This window comes from Octopus bimaculoides, chromosome 9 (assembly GCF_001194135.2).
Source record: "Octopus bimaculoides isolate UCB-OBI-ISO-001 chromosome 9, ASM119413v2, whole genome shotgun sequence".
In the NCBI taxonomy this organism is placed as follows: domain Eukaryota; kingdom Metazoa; phylum Mollusca; class Cephalopoda; order Octopoda; family Octopodidae; genus Octopus; species Octopus bimaculoides.
In genome coordinates, this window is record NC_068989.1 from 1,963,192 (window position 1) to 1,986,711 (window position 23,520).

At 38.1% G+C, this 23,520-nt stretch overlaps 1 protein-coding gene and 1 non-coding gene across 3 annotated transcripts; one reads left to right on the forward strand and one right to left on the reverse strand.

Annotated features, from left to right (window-relative positions):
- Positions 1-11,709: 11,709 nt before the first annotated feature.
- Trnat-agu (transfer RNA threonine (anticodon AGU)) lies at positions 11,710-11,783 on the reverse strand. The gene has a single exon. It is a non-coding gene; the product is annotated as a tRNA-Thr (tRNA).
- A 52-nt stretch (positions 11,784-11,835) lies between these two features.
- Positions 11,836-23,243, forward strand: LOC106872562 (glycosyltransferase-like domain-containing protein 1). Of its 2 annotated transcripts, none has more exons than XM_014919589.2 (8): positions 11,836-11,928; positions 14,364-14,531; positions 15,113-15,595; positions 16,777-16,886; positions 18,021-18,165; positions 19,329-19,399; positions 20,774-20,865; positions 22,005-23,243. In XM_014919589.2, exons 1-8 carry the CDS (start codon positions 11,867-11,869, stop codon positions 22,098-22,100), a joined length of 1,227 nt encoding a protein of 408 aa, XP_014775075.2. In that variant the 5' UTR covers positions 11,836-11,866; the 3' UTR covers positions 22,101-23,243. The 2 variants fall into 2 exon arrangements, with proteins under 2 accessions (XP_014775075.2, XP_014775074.1); XM_014919588.2 differs by lacking the exon at positions 11,836-11,928 and adding an exon at positions 12,157-12,670.
- Positions 23,244-23,520: the final 277 nt, after the last annotated feature.

Sequence of the window (23,520 nt, forward strand, 5' to 3'; positions counted from 1 at the left end):
GAAACTAAATAATAATAAGAATAATAATAATAATAATAATAATAATAATAATAAGAAGAAGAAGAAGAAGAAGAAGAAGAAGTACTTGCGGTTTGGATCGAAAATCAGTAAGAAGAAAAAAACTTTCGTCTTTAATTAAGTAGAATAGAAAGTTGATGTGTCTTGTGTTCTATAAGATATGTTCGGTAACAACTTTGTCCAAACTTGTTGCCTCTGTTTTATGTTGTGATGTGTCGTGCTGGTGCTAGAATAAGCTGTGTTCGTCTTCAGAATGTTATTTCTCTAATAATCGTTAGAATTATTTGCTTTGTCAGTCTTTGCGATCTGCACTTCCTTTCTGTTAATGTCAACAACGATTAACGCATTTGATTCTGTTTACAGTGTTGGTTGGGCTTAAGTAATCGGTTTTGTTATTGTTGTTGCTGTCGTTGATACGGTTATCACTTGACAGATATCAAATATTGACGTAGTCGACGGTGATGATATTAATAATACATGGCAATGACAACAACTAAGAAGATGATAACGATGATGATGATGATTGGGGTTGGTGTTGAACAAGAGGAGAAGTATGAGTAAGAAGAGTGAAGAGATTGACTGTTGTAAAAGGAAGGTGGAGGAGAAAGAAGAGAAGGAGCGGACTAAAGTGGTTGTGTTGTTGTGGCACCGCAGGTAATTGTTAAAAAGTTGATAGCAGCGAGATTGTTGTAGTCGTTGGTTTTTTGTGCTGGTGAGTAATACTGCTGCCAGCCTGGATAAGTTTACCTGGTACTGCTGACAAGTCAAGAGTGACAATAACAGATTTTAGGTCATCATTTCCTGTCTTAGTTTGTTTATTATTAATTTGCTCGTTAAAGGAAGTAGAGAAACGACTCTAAAGTGGATAAAAGTTTGGAGGATGAAGTAATCCAAACGGTAGAACCAAACCAGAAAAATGATGATGACGACGATGATAAAGATGATGATGGTGATGATGATGATACAAATGCTCTTGGAAAAATCAAGCAGAAGGAACGATTCCCTCTGTTGAATTTCGTAGAATATGATTGCCTGGTTGTCTTACTTACTCCAAGGAATGTCTGAATGACTGAGATTTTCAAATGTTGTGAAAAAACCATGTGTTGCTGGTCAGAGAGCACACCTGTTCTCACGCATGGCTATCGACCTACAGACACACATTGACAAGCTTTGAGTTGAGTAATTTAACACGCTATTCTTCTGCTTGGTTTTGAAAGGAATATATACCGGTGGTTAGAAAGTACATCTGACAGGAAAGGCATGAGGGAAAAGTGACCACTCATCATCATCATCATTTAGCGTCTGTTTTCTATGCTGGCATGGGTTGGACAACTTGACAGGAGCTGGCTAGGCAGAAAGACTGAGCCAGTTCCTGCCACCTGCTTTGGCATGGTTTCTATGGCTGGAGAGCCTTACTCGTGCCAACTACTTTGCAGAGCGTACTTGGTGGCCTTTATGTGGCACCAGCAGAAATGAAGCCACCCAAGTGACTTGTAAGACAAGACCCCCCCCCCCTTCAACTAAGGTGGACGTGGGGGAACAGTATTAAAGATGGTGGCCTGTGCTGAGAAGTTAGAATATGAAGAGAAGGGCAGAAATAGGTGTCTTGCAGAAGAGGAAGAGATACAAGGCTACCTTAGTAGGAGGAGGAGGACAGAGAGAGGGGGAGAGGATGGTGAAGATGTGAGAGGGAGTGCACCCAAGTTAGAGGGAGGGGTGTGTAGCGAAGTGAGCCAGGGATTGGATAGGGTGAGTAGGTGGGTAAATTTGCAAGACTGCACAAGGAGAGTGGGAGGTGGAAGGGAGCGGGCACAGTTAGAGGGTAGGTGGGGAAATACGGTAAGGGGTATGTTGTGGGGTAAGAGATTCAGCATGGACATATTGTGTGAAGGTAGGTTTGTGAGGGAGAGCAGGAGATAGAGGGGAGGGGGAATACAGAGAGTGGTGAACAAGGGTGGGGGTGAGGTGTTGGGAAGGTGGGATGTGGGGGAGAGGTTTTCCAAGGCCAGATTGTGTATGGGGTGGGGGAAGGGGGCATGGACATAGAGGACATGCCTTTATGACCTTAATTTTACTTTGCTGGACAGGTCTTCTCACACCCAGCAAATCGCCAAATGTCTTGGTTCCATTGTCATCTCCTTTGTGAGGCTCAGCATCTGAAGATCACTTCTCACCACTTCATCCCACCTCTTCTTAGGTCTTCCTCTTCCACAGACTCCCTCCACATCTAGAGACTGGTACTTCTTTACACAGCTGTCTTCATCCATATACATCATATACCCATAGCAGCTCAGTTTTCTCTCTTCTACACTACGTCTGATTCCTCTTGCACTCAATTTTTCGTTCACAACACACTCTGTTGTACACGCACACTGACACTGCACATCCAGTGAAGCGTGCTGCCATCATTTCTGTCAAGCCATTGCATATCTTCTGCAGTCACAGCCCATGTTTCACTACCATGTGGCATAACTGTATGCACACAGGCATCAAACAATCAACCTTTCACTCTTAGAGAGAGGCCCTTTTTCACCAAGCTCTCTGAACTTTGCCCAACTGCTCTTATTCTAACAACTTTGCTTTCAGACTATCCTCCACTACTGCTAATTTGGTTCCCTAGGTAATGGAACCTTTCTACCATCCTTAAAGATCTCTTTGGGTATTGAATGAAATGTATTTCCAGTGTGTTCTTCATGTTTTTAGTTCCTGTATATCTTACACGCACAATGACTACTTCCTCTGATTCTGCTGCACCTCTTAGGTATATATATATGTGTGTATGAGAGGGCTTTGGACATGAAAGACAATGGGTGTACATATGTGTGTGAGAGTGTGCAACTGTGTGTTTCACTGCTCAGGTTAAAAAAAAATAATGCAGAAATTGCCAAAAAAATAGATAAAACAAAATGATTTTAATTCTCAGTTTTGTGATACTATCTCCGAAGGATTGCCATAAATTTGAATCTTGTGCTGTGCCTGTAAGGAAGGCACATAACTCTGTCTGGCTTTTCGTGACCAATTAAAATGCATTCTAAATCTGTTTCACAGTTGTGTTGTGAGCAATAACAACAGTATTCAGCAGTTAAAAATAACCAATTGAATAAAAATCAGCCGATACTGTTACGCATGAGTAATTTTTTTTTATCTTCATATTGAAAGCATGAATGACGTGTAGGGTTTTACGTACGTATTTCCACAGCTATCCCAGATGCATAACAAATATTGATTGTGGCTATACAATCATAACATGGGGGCAGGCATGGCTGTCGTTGTCGTCATCCTTTACCGTCCACTTTTCCATGCTTGCTGGGTCAGATGGAATTTGCTGAACTACATTTTCTATACTATTGGATCATCCCATAAATAATGCAGTTTTTTTTATACATCTTTTATTTTTCAAAATTAAGATAAATAAAGTTCTTTTTTAATCTAAAATATACTCTCCTTCATTTTCTACAATACTCTTCCCTCTATCTGGTAGACTAGTAAGGTCCCTCTTCCAAAATTCACTTGTCCGTAACGAAAAACACTCTTCCAGTACTGTTCTGACCTCGTCTACAGAATTCATATTTTCCCCATCCAAATGATTTTGAAGACTGCAGAATAAATGATAATGAGATGGGGCAATGCTTGGCGAATATTGTGGATGGGGCATCGTTTCCCATTCAAACTGCTCCAGCCTTTGGAATGTCATCCTCGCTGTATGTGGCCAAGCATTATCCTGATGGAAGAACACCTTTCGTCTTGAAATCAAAGATGGTCGTTTTTCTGCTGGCGCTGACTTAAGCCTCTCAAGCTGCTCACAGTAGATCTCCTTTGTTCATGTTTGGTTTGGGTTTAAAAATTCTTCACTACAGTTTTCACTTCCTCGTCACTGGACTATCATCTCTTCAGCCCCATGAAAGAGGGTTTGAGAGGCAAACATTATTCCAGTGAGAAGGAATTGAAAACTGTAGAGAAGTGGCTCAAAGAACAGTCAACAGAATTTTACGGGGCAGGGATACATGCTCTCATTTGAAGGTGGAACATTGCTATTGAGAGAAACGGTGACTATGTTGAGAAGTAGGGATGTGATCCACAGAGGACCAGCTTCATTTTGGTGTATGATACATGTTCCTTTTTACGTGCCAGTCACGTGACACCAGCGTCAGCCACATAATAAAAACAGTTTTATACATTTATCTCAAGGATTACTCCATTCTTTGGCAGAGTACAAATTTATTATTCTTTAACTGGAATAATATTGTTTTGGCCAGCTAAGCCATCATTGGACAATCTGATGATGGTTTGGCAGGCCAAAACTTCAAAGTCACTGTCAACTGTCAATGTTATTATTGTTAAAGAGTAATATATATATATATGTGTGTGTGTGCGTGTGTAAAGCCAGTGATGTTTGTAATAGTGTGAATCTTGAAGTACCTCAATATCAAATTCTTCTTAATGTTTATCAATTCAATCATAAAATCAGGAAAGTTTGTATGTGTAAGTATAGTGTATGTATGTGTTTGCATGCGTGTGTGTGTGTGTGTACTTGCTCATTTGTGTGTGTGTTTGTTCGTTTGTGTGTGTGTGTATGTGTAAGAGTTAAGATCTACATACTGACGCATAACTTACAAAAATAAATAAATAAATAAAATAAAACAAGAAAAATCTCTGTGATTGTTTCATAAAATTGTGCAGTTGTCAGATTTGTGTCTCAAGGTGTAAAGAGGAACTGATAAGAGGTTTCAAATGTCAACGTTTTGGATAGACTTATCTAGAAATATTTCAGACATCAAACAATGTTTGCTGTTGTTGTTATTATTCTTAATTTTGTAATATACGAATAGTAATGTAAGTAGAGTCTCATGGCCCAGGATTCATCGAGCCTGGCTACTTGGTCCCCATGGTGTATAAGTGGCTGAGATCACCACATCCCGGGCTTTTGTATGCTTGCTCATTTGCAGCTGAGTGAATTGATGCAATGTGAGATGAAGTGTTTTGCTCAAGAACACAATGCACTGCTTGGTACAGGGATTGAAACCGCAATCTGGCAGTTGTGAGTGCAACACTCTACCACATCCACAGGCCTTACTGAGAGTGAGACCTATATTCAGCAGCAAAATTTGCATCCAGGAATCAGGAACCAAGTGCAATGCATGGAAATCTTAGCTTTTGAATTAGTTTTCTAACTTTACAACCAAAGAGGAAATACATTCTCTTATCTATTGAGTTTTATTCCTCCTGCTTGTTCCAGCAACCCTACACACACACACACACACACTATATGTGTGCTTGTGTGTTTAACAGGAGCTGGCAAACCTGAACACTGCACCATGGTCTCTCACTCTCTCCTTCTCTCTCATTCTATGTGTGTGTGTGTGTGTGTACATATATATATATATATATATATATTGGGTCATCTCATAAATAATGCAGTTTTTTTCAGTTGCACGAAATAAAAGTCAGAGGGGAACGAGATAAATTACCCACATCAACTTGCTATAAAAGCAAGGAAGAATTTTACTTTGTACTTATTCTTAGTGTAAGTTTTGAAGAGTGCAGTTTGATTTTAACAGTTATTTTTTCAAAGCTATGACAGAAGCGACAAAGGAACATATTCAGCCTGTTTTGTTTTATGGGTCCTATAAAGGCAACAATGCAACGGAAAGTAAGAGGAATATTAATGCAGTATATGGGGATCAGACAATAAACATAAGCCAGTGTCAATGGTGGTTCCAGAAATCCTGAGCTGGAAACCTCAGCCTAAAACATGAGCCTTGTCCTGGAAGATCTGTCGGGCTTGACAAGGATGTCTTGTAAACTCTGCTGGTACAAAGTCCATTGTAACTGTTGAGGAACTAGCAGAGAAGCTTGGATTTGGTCATTCAACCAGTCATTCAAGTCAGTGCTAGACGAAAAACGACCATCTTTGGTTTCAAGACGAAACGTGTTCTACCATCAGGATAATGATTGTTCACATACAGTGAGGATGACATTTCAAAGGCTGGAGTAGTTTGAATGGGAACCATTATCCCCACCCACCATTTTCACCAGACATTGCCCCATCTGATTATCATTTATTCTGCAGTCTTCAGAATCATTTGGATGGAAAAAAATATGAATTTTGTAAACAAGGTCAGAACAATACTGGAAGAGTGTTTTTCGTCATGGACAAGTGAATTTTGGAAGAGGTACTTGGCAAGTCTGTCAGATAGAAGGAAGAGCATTGTAGAAAACGAAGGAGAGTATATTTTAGATTAAAAAAGAAGTTTGTTCTTAATTTTGAAAAATAAAAGAAGTATAAAAAACTGCATTATTTATGGGATGACCCATCATATATATAAAATAGCTAGCTAGATAGATAGATAGACAGATAAATAGACAGATAGATAGGTACATAGGTAGGTAGATAGATAGACATGCATATATAGATATATATCCATTTAAACACACACGCACACACACACACACACACACACACACACATGTACACAACACACATACACACACACACATGTCTGTGTGCATGAATGTATTGACATGTGTGTATCATAATAGCAGTGCATTTCGTGAAGTGGTTGACAAATGAGTAGAGGCTTCAATAAAGTCAAGAGGACCCTTAACTTTGTCTTGTTGAGAACATAAAATCTGTCCAGGGGTGGTGTGGGGACCACAAGCACTCAGTAAAGGGGTTGGTGTTAGAAAGGGCCGGGTCAGAAATGATGGCAAAATGAAAACAGATGAAGGAGAGGTAGTTAGAGGGCCTTACTTTGAAGGGTCAACAGGGAACAAGAACTGATGTGAACTATGGTAAACTCAGAAAGAAAGGTCATGATATATATGTGTATGTATGTATGTATGTGTGTGTGTTTGTGTGTATATATACATACATACATACACACACACACACACACACATATATATATATATATATATATATATATATATATAGTTTTAGGGAAAATAACCAATTCTCAAGAACTCATCGATGTGAACTATGGTAAACTCAGAAAGAAAGGTCATGATATATATATATATGTATGTATATACATATATATATATATATCTATATCTATCTATCTGGTCTTCTTTGGTCATGAGTGGATGGCCATCATATATGTATATATATATGTGTTTGTGTGTGTATGTATGCATATATATATATATATATACACACACTCATATACATACATATGTACGTAGGTATGTATATATATATAATTTTAGGTCTTTTGCAAGTGCAGTTTATTGCCCTATGATTGAAGGGTACTCTTAAATGAGCTGGTTATGGCCTCACTTGGCTTGCCGGGTCTTTGCTTGCGAAGATCTGTTGAGGCAAGTGAAATCGTTATCATGTGTGTTGAAGCATATTCTGTTGTGTCTGAGGAGAGTCATTCTCATTCAGTGCCAAGTGGAAATTTTACCAGTGAGTGAGTTAAATTATAAGGCACTAAAAGAAAATGACTCTCCCCAGACACAACAAAATAAATTTCATTCCTTTTCTATTTTTATTTGATTCCACATAACACCTTGGTTCAGAAGTTAAGAAATGGATTCCTTACTTTTTCATTTTTTCATTCAAAAGAATTTATATCTTTTATCCCTACATAAGTTTCACCATTGTGGCTGTTTGGAACCTTGCATTAGCAGTTGTTCATCTATTTCTACACACAGCATACATCATACAAAAGAGGTGTAAATAACGAATAGCCCAGACATAGATGTTCATTCCGCTGCCTTCCTTTCACTCCCCCTCTATCTGCCTATCTCTGTCTGTTTCTCTCTCTTTCTCTCTCTGCCAATTTGCCTCAAGATAAACTGAACATTACTCTGTTTGCTTATTATTATATTTTATCAATTAGTGCTTATCAGGTTAATTAGCCAGTTCACTTTTCTCGGCTGTTATAAATACTTCCTTGTGGTACAAAGATTAATTAGTTTTACAAATACAAAAAAAAAAAAATGAAAAACTTCTCCCTCTTTCTCTCTTCTACCCATCTCTCTCGCCTGACTTTTTCTCAGGTGAGAAGAGAAACTACTTTACATTTTTTCCTTTTTCTACAGAATAGGCTGAGAGAAGGCTATTAGAAACCGTTGCTGATGGCCTCTTCCTTTTAATTGTTAAGTTTGACCCAACATAAAGGGTTATAAGGTATTGCTTCATGTACATACAAACTTGTGTGTGTGTGTGTGAATGTACATACACATATAAGTGAGTCGTCGTCGTCGTTTAACGTCCGCTTTCCATGCTAGCATGGGTTGTGTGAGAGTATCTATCTATACTCACACATACACCCCCACCTCACCCCCATAGCTTATCCGTAAGCTATAAATGCTTAAACAATTATTAACTTTACTAAATTAGAATTCCTATGAAGGACAACCATGCAATATGAATGTTTGGAATAAAATATACAACGATATCGCGATAAACTGAGAAACCAAGAACCCCTAAGTAAGTTCAACCCTATCAGAACTAACATTTCAACGAAGGAGAACTTATACCTTCAAAAATACAAGATACAAAATGGTTGACAGTCAATAAGCAATCAAATGTATACATCCTTCATCAGCTGCCTAACAAATATCATTATGCTTTCAACATATAATAAGTTTCAAAGCTTTATCACAAGTTTTGTTCACTTGTAACTTATTTATTCAGGAAACAACTGTGAAGGATTGATAGTATGATGCATGTATATGAACTGTGATACTGGATGGTAGTAAGACATGGGCACTAAATGTAGAGGATTGTTAAGGCTGGAAAGAAATGAAGTGATATGAACCACTGGATGGTCATGGTAGATGAAGAAATATCTTGTGGAGATGGGAACTGACTGGGATACTATTTGGGTGGTTGCCTGTGATCAGGGCTGGCCCTAGGGTTTCTGGTGCCCTGGGCAAGCTGAACTTCAGTACCCTTACAAGTATAATTTTTTAAAGCTTTCACAAGGAGAAAAACTGAAAATGTAAACTAAAAAGCAGATAGCAACCCGGTAAACTGTTTGAGTTGTCAGTACCTTGAGCTGGCCCTGCCTGTGATGACCTGACAAAATACCAACAAATGGTGAGTGCAGTGACGTGCTGCAATGGTGCAGGCCTCCACACCTGACCTGACTTGGTATAAACAAGACATAGATAAGCCAAGAAAAAAACAAAACAACTGTGCATAAGAGGAATAAGCCGTAGTGTGCAAGATTGACAAATGTGTTGGTGTGAACATGTAGTGAGTATGGACCACCACCACAACAACAACAAAAACAACAACCTGCCCAAAATAGGTGAGTGGAGAAATACTAGGTAACTCATGTGGAAGAATAATCGAAGACGAAGATCAAAGAAAACATGGGCTGAGGTGATAATGGCTGATCTCTCAAGAAGTTGTTCTGGTTTCATACCTTCTCTTCCTGCCACTTTGCCAACTTTGGTGCAAATATTCTTAGTAAATGATTAAATGATGATTCCATGATAATATAAAACAGATATCACTTCTTTATCATTGTTATCAGCATTGTGTTATGGGTCATTGAAGACAGGTGTGGGGGAGAGGTGGGGGTGGGGGTGGGGGTGCAGATAACATAAAGGACAGACTCTGGTTGCTGCCTCTCTTCAGGTAAGAATGGCTATCATCTTTATCTGTAATCTTGACCTTTCACCTCTGTCTCAACTACATTGTTACTATCACTGCACAATGTGAGAAAAGGAAGGAGCCTATGCTAGAAACACCAGCCAGACCTCTCTCTCTCTCATACCACAACCTACTATACTTGAAGCAAAGGCAAGATGGTCATGGCTGGAATACCTTTGATCATAGGTCCGCTTGATTGAGGTTTGCCAGCAGTTAAACAACAGCGACCATAACCCACCACCACCATGTCAGCAACAGCACCAAAACAACCTTCAACATGACCACCACTACGACCACCACTACAATCACTACCACCACACACACACACACACACACGCACACACACACACACACGCACACACACACACACACACACACAAATGCTTAACTTTCAATCTGGATGAGCTTGGATTTTGAGAAAAAGCAATCAACCTCCTAACTCTCCCATTACAAATACAATCTGTCAGTGGAACAATAAAAATGTGCAAGACTTTTCTCAAATTTAAAACGTGACATTGTTTTCGTTATCTCCATTCCTACGATGGAGCTTTGTATCTTTGTTAGAGACCAGCTCCTTCCTCAGAAGAATTCAAATAATTAAAACAGGTGACCCATCCACCAAAGTGTTCCTAAAGGCACACTATTCACGTCCCTGCGACTCATCTCCCTAATACCCCTCCCTCCCTCCACCCACGTTCACTACCCTTTGCATTCCATTCCCCTCTGTCTCCCACCCCACTTCATTGCACACAATGTGTCTCTGATGAATCTCTCTCTAGCTCCCCCACCACCACCATAACATATCTTCGGGTTTCGGTTCGTGTAAGTTGGCACTAGGGATTTAGCATTGCTGATACTGTGCAAATCTCATTTAATGAAGGATATTTTGGCACTGAAAATATTTTGTTTTCTTCTACATATATTATTATTTGAAACAGTTCCATTTGGCTTCATGCGATTTCAATCTTCGCAGTCTTCTAACAGAAATCGAGCTCATCCAGGCTCAGATTACCGTTTTCTTCGACATAGCAACCAGCTGCCTTTTTACTAGTAGAGCTATGAACCTCTGTAGAAACTAGAGATGCTCATATTACCAATAGAAAAACTACGTATAGTTGTATTTTTTTATTGTCAACATAGTAAACCTTTTCTTATTAAAACAATATTTCTCGACACTATATTTTATGTCAGGCGAAGGGAGATAACTCAATGCTTTATATTCATTCCTATGAATTTTCAATCTTGCTTTCTCTCTAAGGCGGCGAGTTGGCAGAGACGTTAGGACGCCGGGTGAAATGCTTAGCAGTATTTCGTCTGCCCTTACTTTCTGAGTTCAAATTCCGCCGAGGTCGACTTTACCTTTCATCCTTTCGGGGTCGATAAATAAAGTACCAATTACACACTGGGGTCAATGTAATCGACTTAATCCGTTTGTCTGTCCTTGTTTACCCCCTCTATGTTTAGCCCCTTGTGGGCAATAAAGGAATAAGAAACGTTAGGACGCCGGGCGAAATGCTTAGCGGTGTTTCGTTTGTCCTTACGTTCGATTTTGCCTTTTATCCTTTCGGACTCGATAAAATAAGTACCAGTTTCGCACTGGGGTCGATGTAATCGACTTACCCATTTGTCCGAAATTGCTGGCCTTGCGCTAAAATGTGAAACCATTATAAATGTAAATATTTAAACATTTTCATCTCTGAAGGGAAGATTAAATACTCCCAAAAATGATAATTGTATATCCTTTGTAATTCAACAATGGAGTTATTCCTGGCCTTAATAAGATTAAATGAACTGAGCTTTATTAAGATTAAAACGCGTAGGTTCACACCAGTCGAAAAATCATACAGCTGACTATGTTGTGTCCCTATATGTCGTGTAACTTAGCAATCGGATTATTAGCGATCGACAAAATAAGTACTACAAGCTCTGGGGCTCGAACGTGTGCTCAGAACGGCAAAATGTCAAAAAAGTTTCAGATATGACAAGGAATATGATTGCAGAAAGTATGTAAGACGAAACCAATGCCACTTGATATTTATATATATTCAATATAAGAATATTATAAAAAAGTGCAAAAGCCAAGGCTCCAGGGGGATTCGAACCCTCGACCTCCAGTTTACTAGACTGGCGCTCTAACCATCTGAGCTATGGAGCCGCCACGAATTAGTGAGCTCTGTTTGATAAATTAATTTGTGAGAGAGAGACACAGCGAACTTTTAACTCAAGCTGCCGTGCGGGATGTGTGTCAATATGGATGTGTACCTATATTTGTACGTGTGTAAATGTGTGTGCGTTTTCAGGTATGTGTGTGTAGGCTACAAAAAATTATTATTTGGTTTTTGTATTTAAATTTTGAAGATATGATTATTTTTATTGTAATTTTCAAAACTGAATTCTATTTTTATCAAATCGAATCACTTCTTGCTAAATATCACCCACCAAATAAAACGCGGCACTAAATTTGCATCAGCAACAACGTTGTTTATCATTTAATCCATGTTTTTTATTTTTACACGGGCATAAACTATGTTTGGCGATTTAATATTTTGTTTTTATTTTCATGACATCGATAATCTTTCTCGTTTCATTGATTAGAAATTCGAAAATATCAGAGTTAATTAGTCACAGCTCAGCTTCACAAATATTAATTAAAAACTTCCACAAGTGCCTCCTTAATTGGCGTATGCTAATCCGGATGTCACTCTTTCCCGCCGGATGTCAATTACATTATGTTTTCATTTTCAGTTCCCCATGTGAGTGCTGGAGCTTGTAAATTCAAAATGTTTTAATACACCGTGGGGTAGTTTTTGCTGGATACAGCAGTTCATATGCTGACACACTGTTCCTATTTATTTACACAATGACTATAATTTTGTTGGAGGCCTTTTACGGCGGTTCTCATAAACAATTGATTGATTATTTAGCCACAAACATACCTAAATGTTGCGTTTTCAAGTTACCGGCCAAAAAATGGCATTGGAAAGCGAGAACATCTGCTTTACATTTTAGTGAAGTTATACCAGAGAATGAAAACAACTACAGGTTTGTTGTGTCTTATAGACGAAATTAAATTTCTTCAATTACATCTGATCGACTCATAACAAGCGTGCAGACACAAGTTGTCGTCAGCTGTTATGAAACTAGTATTGTTTTGAGAAAGTTCATAAACTGGGACATGTTCGTATGTCTTGAGGAAGGGAAGACATCTGACCTTTCGCAACACTTTTCATCTCGTATAATAATTAATTAGTGGAAGATTGCCTTAATTAGCTTCTTAATTGTCTTAATAATTAGTTTCTAGATACTTGGTAATCGAATAATTCCGTACATATTTATATATGTCCAGTATTCAATATAGTAGTTGTATATTGTTTTAATATAATTGTAATACGTGTTCAGTTTTAATATTGTTATGTAATAAGACTCACTTATATAATGTATATAATAGAACTTGACCATAATACATATTTTATCTTGTTTCAATCATTAGCCTGCGACCATGCTGGTGCAACGCTTCGAGGAATTTTAGTGAAACATTGATCCCAGAACTATTTTCTTTTAAAGCTTAGTATCTGTTCTATCGGTTTCTTTTGTGGAACCGCTAAGTGACGGGGACACAAAGACAACACCGGTTGTTAAGCAGTGATGTGACATGCATGTATGTGTGTGCGAGTATATATATAACGGGCTTCTTTCAGTTTCCGTCTACTAAATCCACTCAAAAGGCTTTGGTCGGCTCAAGCTATAATAGAAGATACTCGCTGAAGGTGCCATACAGTGGAACTGAACGCGGAACCAAGTTTTCATTAAACTAGTTACTTGTCCAGTAAGAAGCTTACTTCCCAACCACATAATTCCGGGTTCAGTTTCACTTCTGACGACCAAAGCTTTGCGAGTCAATTTGGTAGAACCTGAAAGAAGCCCGTCGTATATATATATATATATATATATATATATATGATCATCATCATCGTTTAACGTCCGCTTTCCATGCTGGCATGGGTTGGACGATTTGACTGAGGACTGGCGAACTAGATGGCTGCACCAGGCTCCAATCTGATCTGGCAGAGTTTCTACAGCTGGATGCCCTTCCTAACGCCAACCACTCCGAGAGTCTAGTGAGTGCTTTTATGTGCCACCGGCACGAGGGCCAGTCAGGCGGTACTGGCAACAGCCATGCTCAAATGGTGTTTTTTACGTGCTACCTGCACGGGAACCAGTCCAGCGGCACTGGCAACGATCTCGCTTGAATATTTTTTATGGCCACCGGCACAAGTGCCAGTAAGGCGACGCTGGTAACGATCACACTCGAATAGTGCTTTTCACATGTGTGTCTGTATTTGTCCCCCCACCCCCCCAAAAAACACAACTGATGATTAGCGGTTTGGCAAAAGAGACTGATAGAATAAGTACTAGGCTTAGAAAGCATTTCATCCCTTCCGAGGTCAATAAAATAAAGTACCAGTCAAGTACTTGGGCGAATGTAATCATCTTGCCCCCTCCCTTCAAAATTGCTGGCCTTGAATCCTGCAGTGAGCCAGTGTCTCATTCAGGGGCTATGTTGTGATGTTGTGATTTGGTCACTCAGATGCCATGGAACCTAAGTAACAGGTCTTCTGCTTCATAGCGCTGAAGAGAGAAAAAAATAAAACCAAAGAACTTAATGTCACTGGAAAGTGAATAATAATACAAAATAAGAATTTTAATGTCCTTTTTTTCCCTTCTTTTTCCCCAGTTCCTTATTTACAAGTTCCGTATTGAACCTTGCTGAATTGGTAGCACTGCGTCCTGATTTGGCTCGACTTCATAAAGTTATCTATTTTCATGAAAACCAACTAATTTATCCTGTCAGGAAAGAACAGACCAGGGATTTTCAATATGGGTACAATCAGATTTTATCATGGTAAGCACATTCTAATTATTATTACGATTATTAAAGCAGAACTAGTTAAGTACTAGTTATCTGTCTGCGTTGACTTCTCTGGAGTAGATTTATTCAACCCTGCTTTCTCCTTATAGATTTGTAACTTTGTGCAAAAATTCATTATTGTTTAGGAATGGAGAATGGAGTATACTTTGTGTTAACTGTTGTAAGAATGTATTATATTTAATAGGATACACTACCTGTGTGTTTCAATTTAATTACAATGTAATCAAACATTTTAAGAGGTTTAAAGAAACAACAGAGTTTTTCGTGATTAAGTTGGTGCTTCACCACCTCATCCCATGTCTTCTTGGGTCTACCTCTACCACAGGTTCCCTCCACAGTTAGAGATCAGCACTTCTTTACACAGGGGCTTTCCCTGTTTTCATATCCTTAATTGCTTTATCTACCAAGAAATACTTAACAATTTTTCTTTTTTTTTCTATTCATTAATGAGGGTTTATTGAAGCTGAAATATTGATAATAACTTTTGGTTTGTTTTACCTTTTTCCCTCTGCTTTGCCATCAATCTGACACATCTCAATTTATACTTTCAACAGTGTTGTTGCTGATGTTGTAGTGTTCAACTCTGAATTCAATAAGAACACATTTCTACAGAACATCAACAGATTTCTCAACATCATTCCTGATTATCATCCAAAGAATCTCATGAAAAAAATCATGCCAAAGTGCCGAGTCCTATATTTCCCGTTATCCTTTCCTGACTGTCCAACAGAAAGCTTGCTAGAAAACAAATACTCCCATTTAACCCACGGCTGCATGATGGATAAATGCTTAGAGAAAGTTTTGAAAGAAACTGAAGAATGTGGCTCATCCTCAACACTTACAGAACAAATATCTGAGACGAACAATGAAGTCTTGATCAATGGAAGACAAGATGAAATTTTGACTAATGGCACTCATTCTGCAGTTGATTGGCAAAATACTGTAGATTACATCAGGGATAAAACTTTGGAACCAGAGATATTGCTATCTGTTCAAGAGAATGGTAAAATATTACATATTGTTTGGCCTCATCGTTGGTAAGTAAATAATTTTGGTTAGATTGTTATATCTTCTCAAATAAATATTTTTAACTAATTCGTTTTTAACAGTCAAGCTTGAAGTACATAAAGCTATAAATAAGAGTGTGTAAATATTCTTTTCTACTCTAGGCACAAAGCCTGAAATTTTGGGGCAAGGTGCCAGTCAATTGATTAACCTCAGTACGCAACTGGTACTTAATTTATTGACCCTGAAAGGATGAAAGGCAAAGTTGACCTCGGCGGAATTTGAACTCAGAACATAAAGACAGACAAAATATCGCTAAGCGTTTCACCCAGTGTGCTAACGTTTCTGCTAGCTTGCCACCTTATAGTGTGTAAATATTGGGTTAAAAGACCCCTTTGAATAGGAAAAGCTGAAGGCTACCCTTGAAACTCAAATTCACATCTACTGTAAGCATGACAGGCATTCTACCACCATGGGGCCAAAGCAATCCTTCAAAATTCTTTATGCATTTGAGAAACTTTGTCTTACCAAATTTGTTTATTGGAACCATTATTTACATGCTGTCATTTATAGCTTTCTCTATTTTGGGTTCAACGATTAAAATGAATTATTTCATTTGGATTTCAAGTTTTAGCACAAAAACAGCAAGTTCAGGGTGGGGAGGGTGTTGGGGTGGTTAAGTCGATTACACGAACCACAGTGATTGAGTGCTGCTCATTTTATTGACCCCTGAAAGGATGCAAGGCCAAGTCAATCTTTGCAGAATTGGAACACAGAATGCAAAGCTGGATGAAATGCCGCTAAGCATTTCGCCTGGCGTGACCATGATTCTGCCGGTTTGTTACCATAATCATAACTGATGCTACCATTCACTGCAGTCTTTTCTAGGAGCCTGGTGCAGCCTTCTGGCTTGCCAGTCCTCAGTCAAACCGTCCAACTCCTCTCAGCACACATTACCAGCTCCTACATATTTCCAAATCTACTTCTGAGATGGTTCTGGGAATTTGTAATCTATAAATAACACATTGCTCTTTACCATGTAACCCTTGAACTCACAATCCTGGGGTTGATGTAATCGATGTAGGCCTTGTGCCAAAATATGAAACCAATGTTAGTTATGGTTGACCCATTTAATTAGTGCTACTTTGAAAAACACAACACGTTAAAGTGTATTGATGATGATGATGGACATTCTAAAAACTTTTTTTGTCAGGGAACATGATAAAGATCCAGAAAGATTCTTTAATGTTTTGAATTGGCTCCATGAAGAAAATTTTGATTTCTGGGTTTCTGTTATTGGCCAAAGCTTTTCTGAAGTTCCAGGTAATTACTCTAATGTTTAATTAACGTAAGTATTGTATTTCTTTTTAGAAGAATGGGTTGGTAGGCTTGGCACTCCATCAGTTATGATGTTGAGGGTTCCAGTTGATTCGATCAACCAAACAGCATGCTCATGAAATTGACACGCATACCCTTGATGTAGTTTTCAAGGAAGTTCAGTGAGACATAGAATGTAACAAGGCTGGTCCCTTTGAATTACAGGTTCAACTCATTTTTGTCAGCTGAGTGGACTGGAGCAATGTGAGATACAGTGTCTTGCTCAAGGACACAATGTATATGCTGGGAATTGAACTCATGACCCTATGATCTTGAGTCAAATCCCTTTATGGGACTCATTGGCTTAATAACCAAATTGTAAATTTATCTTGGTGTTTTAACCCATTAGGTCCCACGGTCCTATTTATAAGACACTAAATGAAATTATTAAATAAGCTATATCACATTATCTCAGTGTCCTATTTATAGGACACCGAGTATTTCCATTTCTACTTGAAGTAAAGGAGTTTTAATAATTATTTTTTTCATTTTAACCTATTTTCAATCATCTGTAAAAATTTTAAAATAATATTCAGAAATTTTCATTTGTGTATTATGAGCCATCAAAGGAGCTTCTAAGTGGTTATTTGACTTGCTAGAAACAGCAGCCAAATCTTTCTGTCATCTCAAATAAAGACAATCATCATCATCATCATTTAACATCCATTGTCCATGCTGGCATGGGTTGGACTGTTTAACAGGGCTGGTAAGCTGAGGGGCTGCACCAGACTCTAGTCTGATTTGGCATGATTTCTACAGCTGGATGCTCAACCTCTTTACAGAATGTGCCTCAGTGCTTTTACATGGCACAGCTGTGAGTATTTTACACCACCAGAGGATCAGTCTTAACACTTCTGAATACTTCTACTTGAATATCTTTAATCATAAGTCTGTACAATCAGGATTAACCTGGGTTTAAACAACATCATATATTTTGTGCATAAATAGAGATATCTTATGAAAACTGCCACATGCTGAATAAAGAATGGGAAGAATAGCAAAAAAAAAAAAAAGAAATTCAGTATTTTGTCTTTAACTTAAAATAATCATTTAATAAGATCTTTCATTCATATATTTCAGATGTTTTTATACAATCAAAGGAAAAATTAAAAATTCATCTCAAAACTTGGGGATTTGTTGACGACAAGAAAGATTATTATGAAATTCTAAAAACGGCAGATGTTGTTGTCTCCACTGCAAAACATGAATTCTTTGGAGTATCAATGTAAGTATATGTGCTTTTTCATTTTTCTTTGATCACCATCACATCTAATATCTTTGGGATCTGCCTCAAGTGTCTCATCAGATAAAAAAAACCCTAATTGTGAAGGTTTTTTTTTTCATGTTTGCCATGTAATATCTTTACCTCTCATCTGTACAGTTGGGTAAATAATATTGCTTTCAAATTTTTGCACAAGGCTAGCAAGTATGGAGAAGGGGGTAAGTCGATTACATTGACCCCAGTGTATTACTGGTATTTATTTTATTGACCCTGAACGGACGAAAGGCAAAGTTGACTTTGGCAACATTTGAACCCAGAGTGTAAAAATTGGTTGAAATACAATGAAGTATTTCGCAAGGCATACTAATGATTTTAATGCTATGCATTTCATCATCATCATCATTGTTTAATGTCTGCTTTCGGTGCTGGCATAGGTTGGACAGTTTGATTGAGGACTGGCAAGCCAGAAGGCTGTACCAGGCTCCAATCTGATCTGGTAAGGTTCCTACAGCTGGATGCCCTTCCTAACGCCAACCTTTGGACTCTATGTGGACTCAAGTGTACTTGGTCTTCAGTTGCTCTCTCCTCCTTCTGGATGCTGAACTGGATCTCATGTTCTATTTCTTAACTGAACCTACCATTACAACTAAGACAATTTAGTGTCTATGTCAGTAGTAACAGACAACCAAATGAGAGGATGTCAGCCAGATTCAGGAACTGGCGATGTACTGTTTCTGTGACTAAGGCCATCAACTCTGAAGTGGTGTTGCGGGGTTGATAAAGATAACCGCTATAAGCTGTGGGAGCATAGTAAAACTGACAAGTGTTTTGTGGGCTTGTAGTAGTGAGTTAGGGTTCTGGCTGAAGCGAAGGTTAGCTGAAATACACTGTTGTCATATCGGGTGGTGGTTGGGTGGGGTGTCAATGTCTCTCATCTTATGACTTTATATTCTCTTGAAAACCCAAAGATAAGAATCTATGGAAGTGCAGGGAAAAATAATCCTCCCCCCATCACCACCACCACCACCATCATATATCTATATTTCCTGCTGGCATGGTTTGGACAGTTTGACAGGATCCATATTCTACACCAAGACAAACCTTTCAGTTGTGTTCCAATATTGTTGTTCTTGGTGTTGACGTTATTTTCAATTTTATTGCTCCAGGCTTGAAGCTGTTTATTATGGCTGTTACCCTCTCTGTCCAAATAAATTAGTTTATCCAGAAATATTTCCACGTAAGTATCTTCCAAGTATTATTGTCTTATAATGTAACTTCTTACAACACTTTGCTTCCATGCTTAATGTCTAACTTTAACTGAAATTCTTTATCGTATCTTATTGCTATTGATTTTCTATCAATGATAGACCAGACAAATATACTTCCCATTGGGTGCATGTTTTCAAACCTCATTTTATTATAATTAATATTAATATTGTAATTAAGGTGAAAGCAGTGAGCTGGTAGAGTCTTGAGCATACTGGACAAAATGCTCAGTAGCTTTTAGTCTAGCTTTATGTTCTGGGTTCAAATTCCACCAAGGTTGACTTTGCCATTCATCCTATCAAGGTTGATGAAATAAGTGCCAGTTGAGCTCTGAGCTCAATGTAATTACTATCGCCCTTCTCTAGTGCTCCCTCTATCCAAGACCACTATTGACCTTCATTATTCTCTCGCATCACCCTTCTCTACTGCCAGCCATCACTCCCGCTTATCAGCACCCTGGCTGTCTCTTACCACTTCTGTGACTATCCATAGCATGGATCACTCTCTGACTAGTAAACATCACTGCTTCTCTTTTATTACTCATTACCATAAAGGAGAGAGACAGATGCATGCACGTGAAGGGCTTCTACCCATTTCATTCACAAGGCATTGGTCAGCCTGGGGCTATAATAGAAGACACTTGACCAAGGTGCAACGCAATGGGAATGAACCTGAAACCTTGCGGTGGGGAAGTAAACTTCCTAAGCACACAGCCATATTAAATACGGAAATACCAACTGTTAAAGCCTATATTCTTCTCCCGATCAGATATCTATGTATGTATATGTATGTGTGTGTTTGTGTGTATATGGGTGTGTGTGTATATGTATGTGTGTGTATATATATGTATATATATATATATATATATATATGTGTGTGTGTGTATCTATCTTCCTCCAGTCTGTACATTTTTCACCTTTTTCTCTTTTTGTTTGTTTGTTTTCCTCCTATCTCTTGAATGTTGTTGAAGTCCTTGTCAGTTTTATTCTGTGAAGATATCCACCAGAGAAACAAGATGGCTGTTTTCTGAGTGACAGTTTTAGCCAACTTAAATATTTACTTAATTTCAACAATTGATTTCTATTGACTGGTCCTTTTATTGACAATGGCAACATCTGTTCTTAATTGCAAACATAAGCAGGTACACACGCACACACACACGTACGTACGTGTGTTTATTGTGAGCAGAATCGAAATATAAAATCAGTTTTCTTTTTCATCATTTAAAATTAACAAAACGAATATTTAAAATATTTGTTTAAAAAATGATGGTATTTTTTTCTATTTCCTTTTGTAAATTACATATTTAAACTGATTCATCTAATTACTTTTTGTTTATTTTTAGAATGCTACCTTTATAACACAGAACATCAGTTGTTTAAAAAGTTGAAGAGATTTTGTAAATTCCCACATTTGACTAAAAAATTACCAGAAAAGGTAAAGCTTATGAAATTTTCATTTCTATCCTTATTGAGGTGTTTTTTAAAGGCGCCTGGCCAAGTGGTTAGGGTCTTACACTCATGATCTGGTGACCATGGGTTCAATCCTGGACTAAGCAGCACATTGTGTTCTTGAGTAAAACACTTCATTTCATGTTGCTCCAGTCCACTCAACCGTAAATGGGTCACACTTGCAACAGAATAGCTTTCCAATCGAGTGTGGAGGGGCTGTTTGCCTGATTGCCTAGACATCAGGGTGGTATCATTTGAAAGCTAAAATGATGTAAAGGGCATTGTAGCCAATGATGTCTATAAGAACATCTAATAGGCTGATTGATCACACGACCAAGGTTTTTTTGTTAATCTGCAGTTGTCTTATGGCAGGCCTTAATTATTTCACCAAACCCTTGTTTTAACTACATTCAACATCCAACAGGATATGTTGGAGAATTCAACAGAGACGAACTTACTTAGAATGGAACAAGGCCTGAAATCTGGCGGCAAGCTATTAATCAATACTTTATCAACCCCTAAAGCAGTGTTCCCCAACCATATTTTAGACCTACAGACCCCTTTGATTCATATTCTACACAAATGGATCCTCATACCCATTCCATGTTTAAAAGAAATCCTCTTCATCATCATCATCATCATTGATTAACATCCATTTTCCATGCTGGTATGGGTATTTGTCCTCATCTTGTTTGTTGTTAACACAATGTTTCGGCTGATATACCCTCCAGCCTCCATCAGGTGCCTTCATCAGGCTGGAGGGTATATCAGCCAAAACATTGTGTTAACAACAAACAAGATGAGGACAAATATCCATCAAATGTAAATAATGTTACCTTTGGGTAAGTCTTCTACTGTAGCCTTGGGCTTACCTTGTGAGTGAGTTTAATAGACAGAAACTGGTAGAAGCCTATCTGTGTGAGTGTATCCTTGTTTAGAGCTCCCACGAGAGCTGTAAATGAGCATCACTGACAAACAGGCAAGGCTACTCATTTCCATTTATCCATGGAAAACATGTCAAACTCTGAAAAGATAGTATTACCTTGCTTGGAAACGGGTGAGGTCATGTTATTTGTATTTGTTTTCTTTATATATTAATCTATCTCTTATGATTTTATATTTCAGATTGATTTGCAACGCTTTATGTGGAAACAACTCAAAGAATCATATGAGGAGGTTCTGAAAGGAACTGTCTCTCCAGATCAGACAAAAATAGACTGAGAATGTTAAGGGCAAAGATTTTTCAGTCGAGGACACACTCCATACTGACCTTACGGTAAAAATTGCTTTCCTGGCTGCTTGTGAAGCACTTCATCTTCCAAATCTGAAATATCTGAAATAAATCTGGGACAATTTTTGCAAGAAAAATATATATGTAAGGTGTGAGTGCGATATATTTAATAGAAAAATACATATCATATTTCATTATTTGAAGATGAAGTGGAGAAGACCAGCAGTTGGTGATGGAAATACAGTGTTTTGTGAGATACAATGTATGTTTTGTATGTGTGTTGACTGCGAGGTTGTGAGTTGTAATCGTCTCACACAGATTATGTTTGGATTCAACTGACTGCTATGGTGTGTCCTCTCTCTCTTAGAAAAGCACCTAAGTCTGTTTAATGGTTCTGCTTTAAGTTGAAGGGCTTAGCAGCAGCAGAAAGAGCATCTAATTACGAAAGCATTTGCTTCAACATTGCAGCGACACCCTACTTTTATTCTAACATGAGAAAATACACACATACAGGTGCGTGTGTGTGTGAAAATAGATATAGTCTTAAAAATTTTTGTAGGTTCCCCCACTACAAATCACTATCCTCTACCAATCAAGTCTTATCCAAAACATGTATTAATTTGAGGCATATGGTCCCTGTAAAAATAGGCCAAGCTTCAAACACTAGTCAGAAACAAGGCAATTGCAGCATAACACATCTATCTCAGCTTTTGAAAATTAGTGTAAACTGTGAAACCGGTTAAATCTTTAAATATAATAAAAAAATTTTAACTACTCTCAGGGCATTTTCAACTTCTATTTTTTACATATATATATATATGCCAGAATAAGCACATAAATGTGAAACAAGGTGGAAAGGCTACCAATAGTTTCATGTAGAAAGAAATCTCAATAATTATCAAGCCTGCCACATGGGAACATTGATACTCATCTCTATCTTGGATGAGAATACATGTAGTTACACGAGGCTGTAAGAGATTTTGTGATAAATAAATATACAGATCATAGGAAGTAACTTATAGGAAAATCATAATTGTCTCATTTGCAGTTGACTTAGTATCCTTATAGTGTGTATATATATATATATATATATCATCATCATCATCGTTTAACGTCCGCTTTCCATGCTAGCATGGGTTGGACGATTTGACTGAGGACTGGTGCAACCAGATGGCTACACCAGGCTCCAGTCTGATTTGGCAGAGTTTCTACAGCTGGATGCCCTTCCTAACGCCAACCACTCAGAGAGTGTAGTGGGTGCTTTTACGTGTCACCCGCACGAAAACGGCCACGCTCGAAATGGTGTCTTTTATGTGCCACCCGCACAAGAGCCAGTCCAGGGGCACTGGCAACGATCTCACTCCACAAATAAAATATATCAACAACATAACTAATCTTCTGACAAACTAT

What these genes read in the sequence shown, in the direction of transcription:
- LOC106872562 (XM_014919588.2), top strand. Translation starts at nt 12,489, where the DNA reads ATGACTATAATTTTGTTGGAGGCCTTTTACGGCGGTTCTCATAAACAA. An exon ending in GAGAATGAAAACAACTACAG is followed by an intron (nt 12,671 to 14,363) that starts GTTTGTTGTGTC and finishes CTTTTTCCCCAG; the next exon opens with TTCCTTATTTACAAGTTCCG. An exon ending in GAATTCTTTGGAGTATCAAT is followed by an intron (nt 18,166 to 19,328) that starts GTAAGTATATGT and finishes TTATTGCTCCAG; the next exon opens with GCTTGAAGCTGTTTATTATG.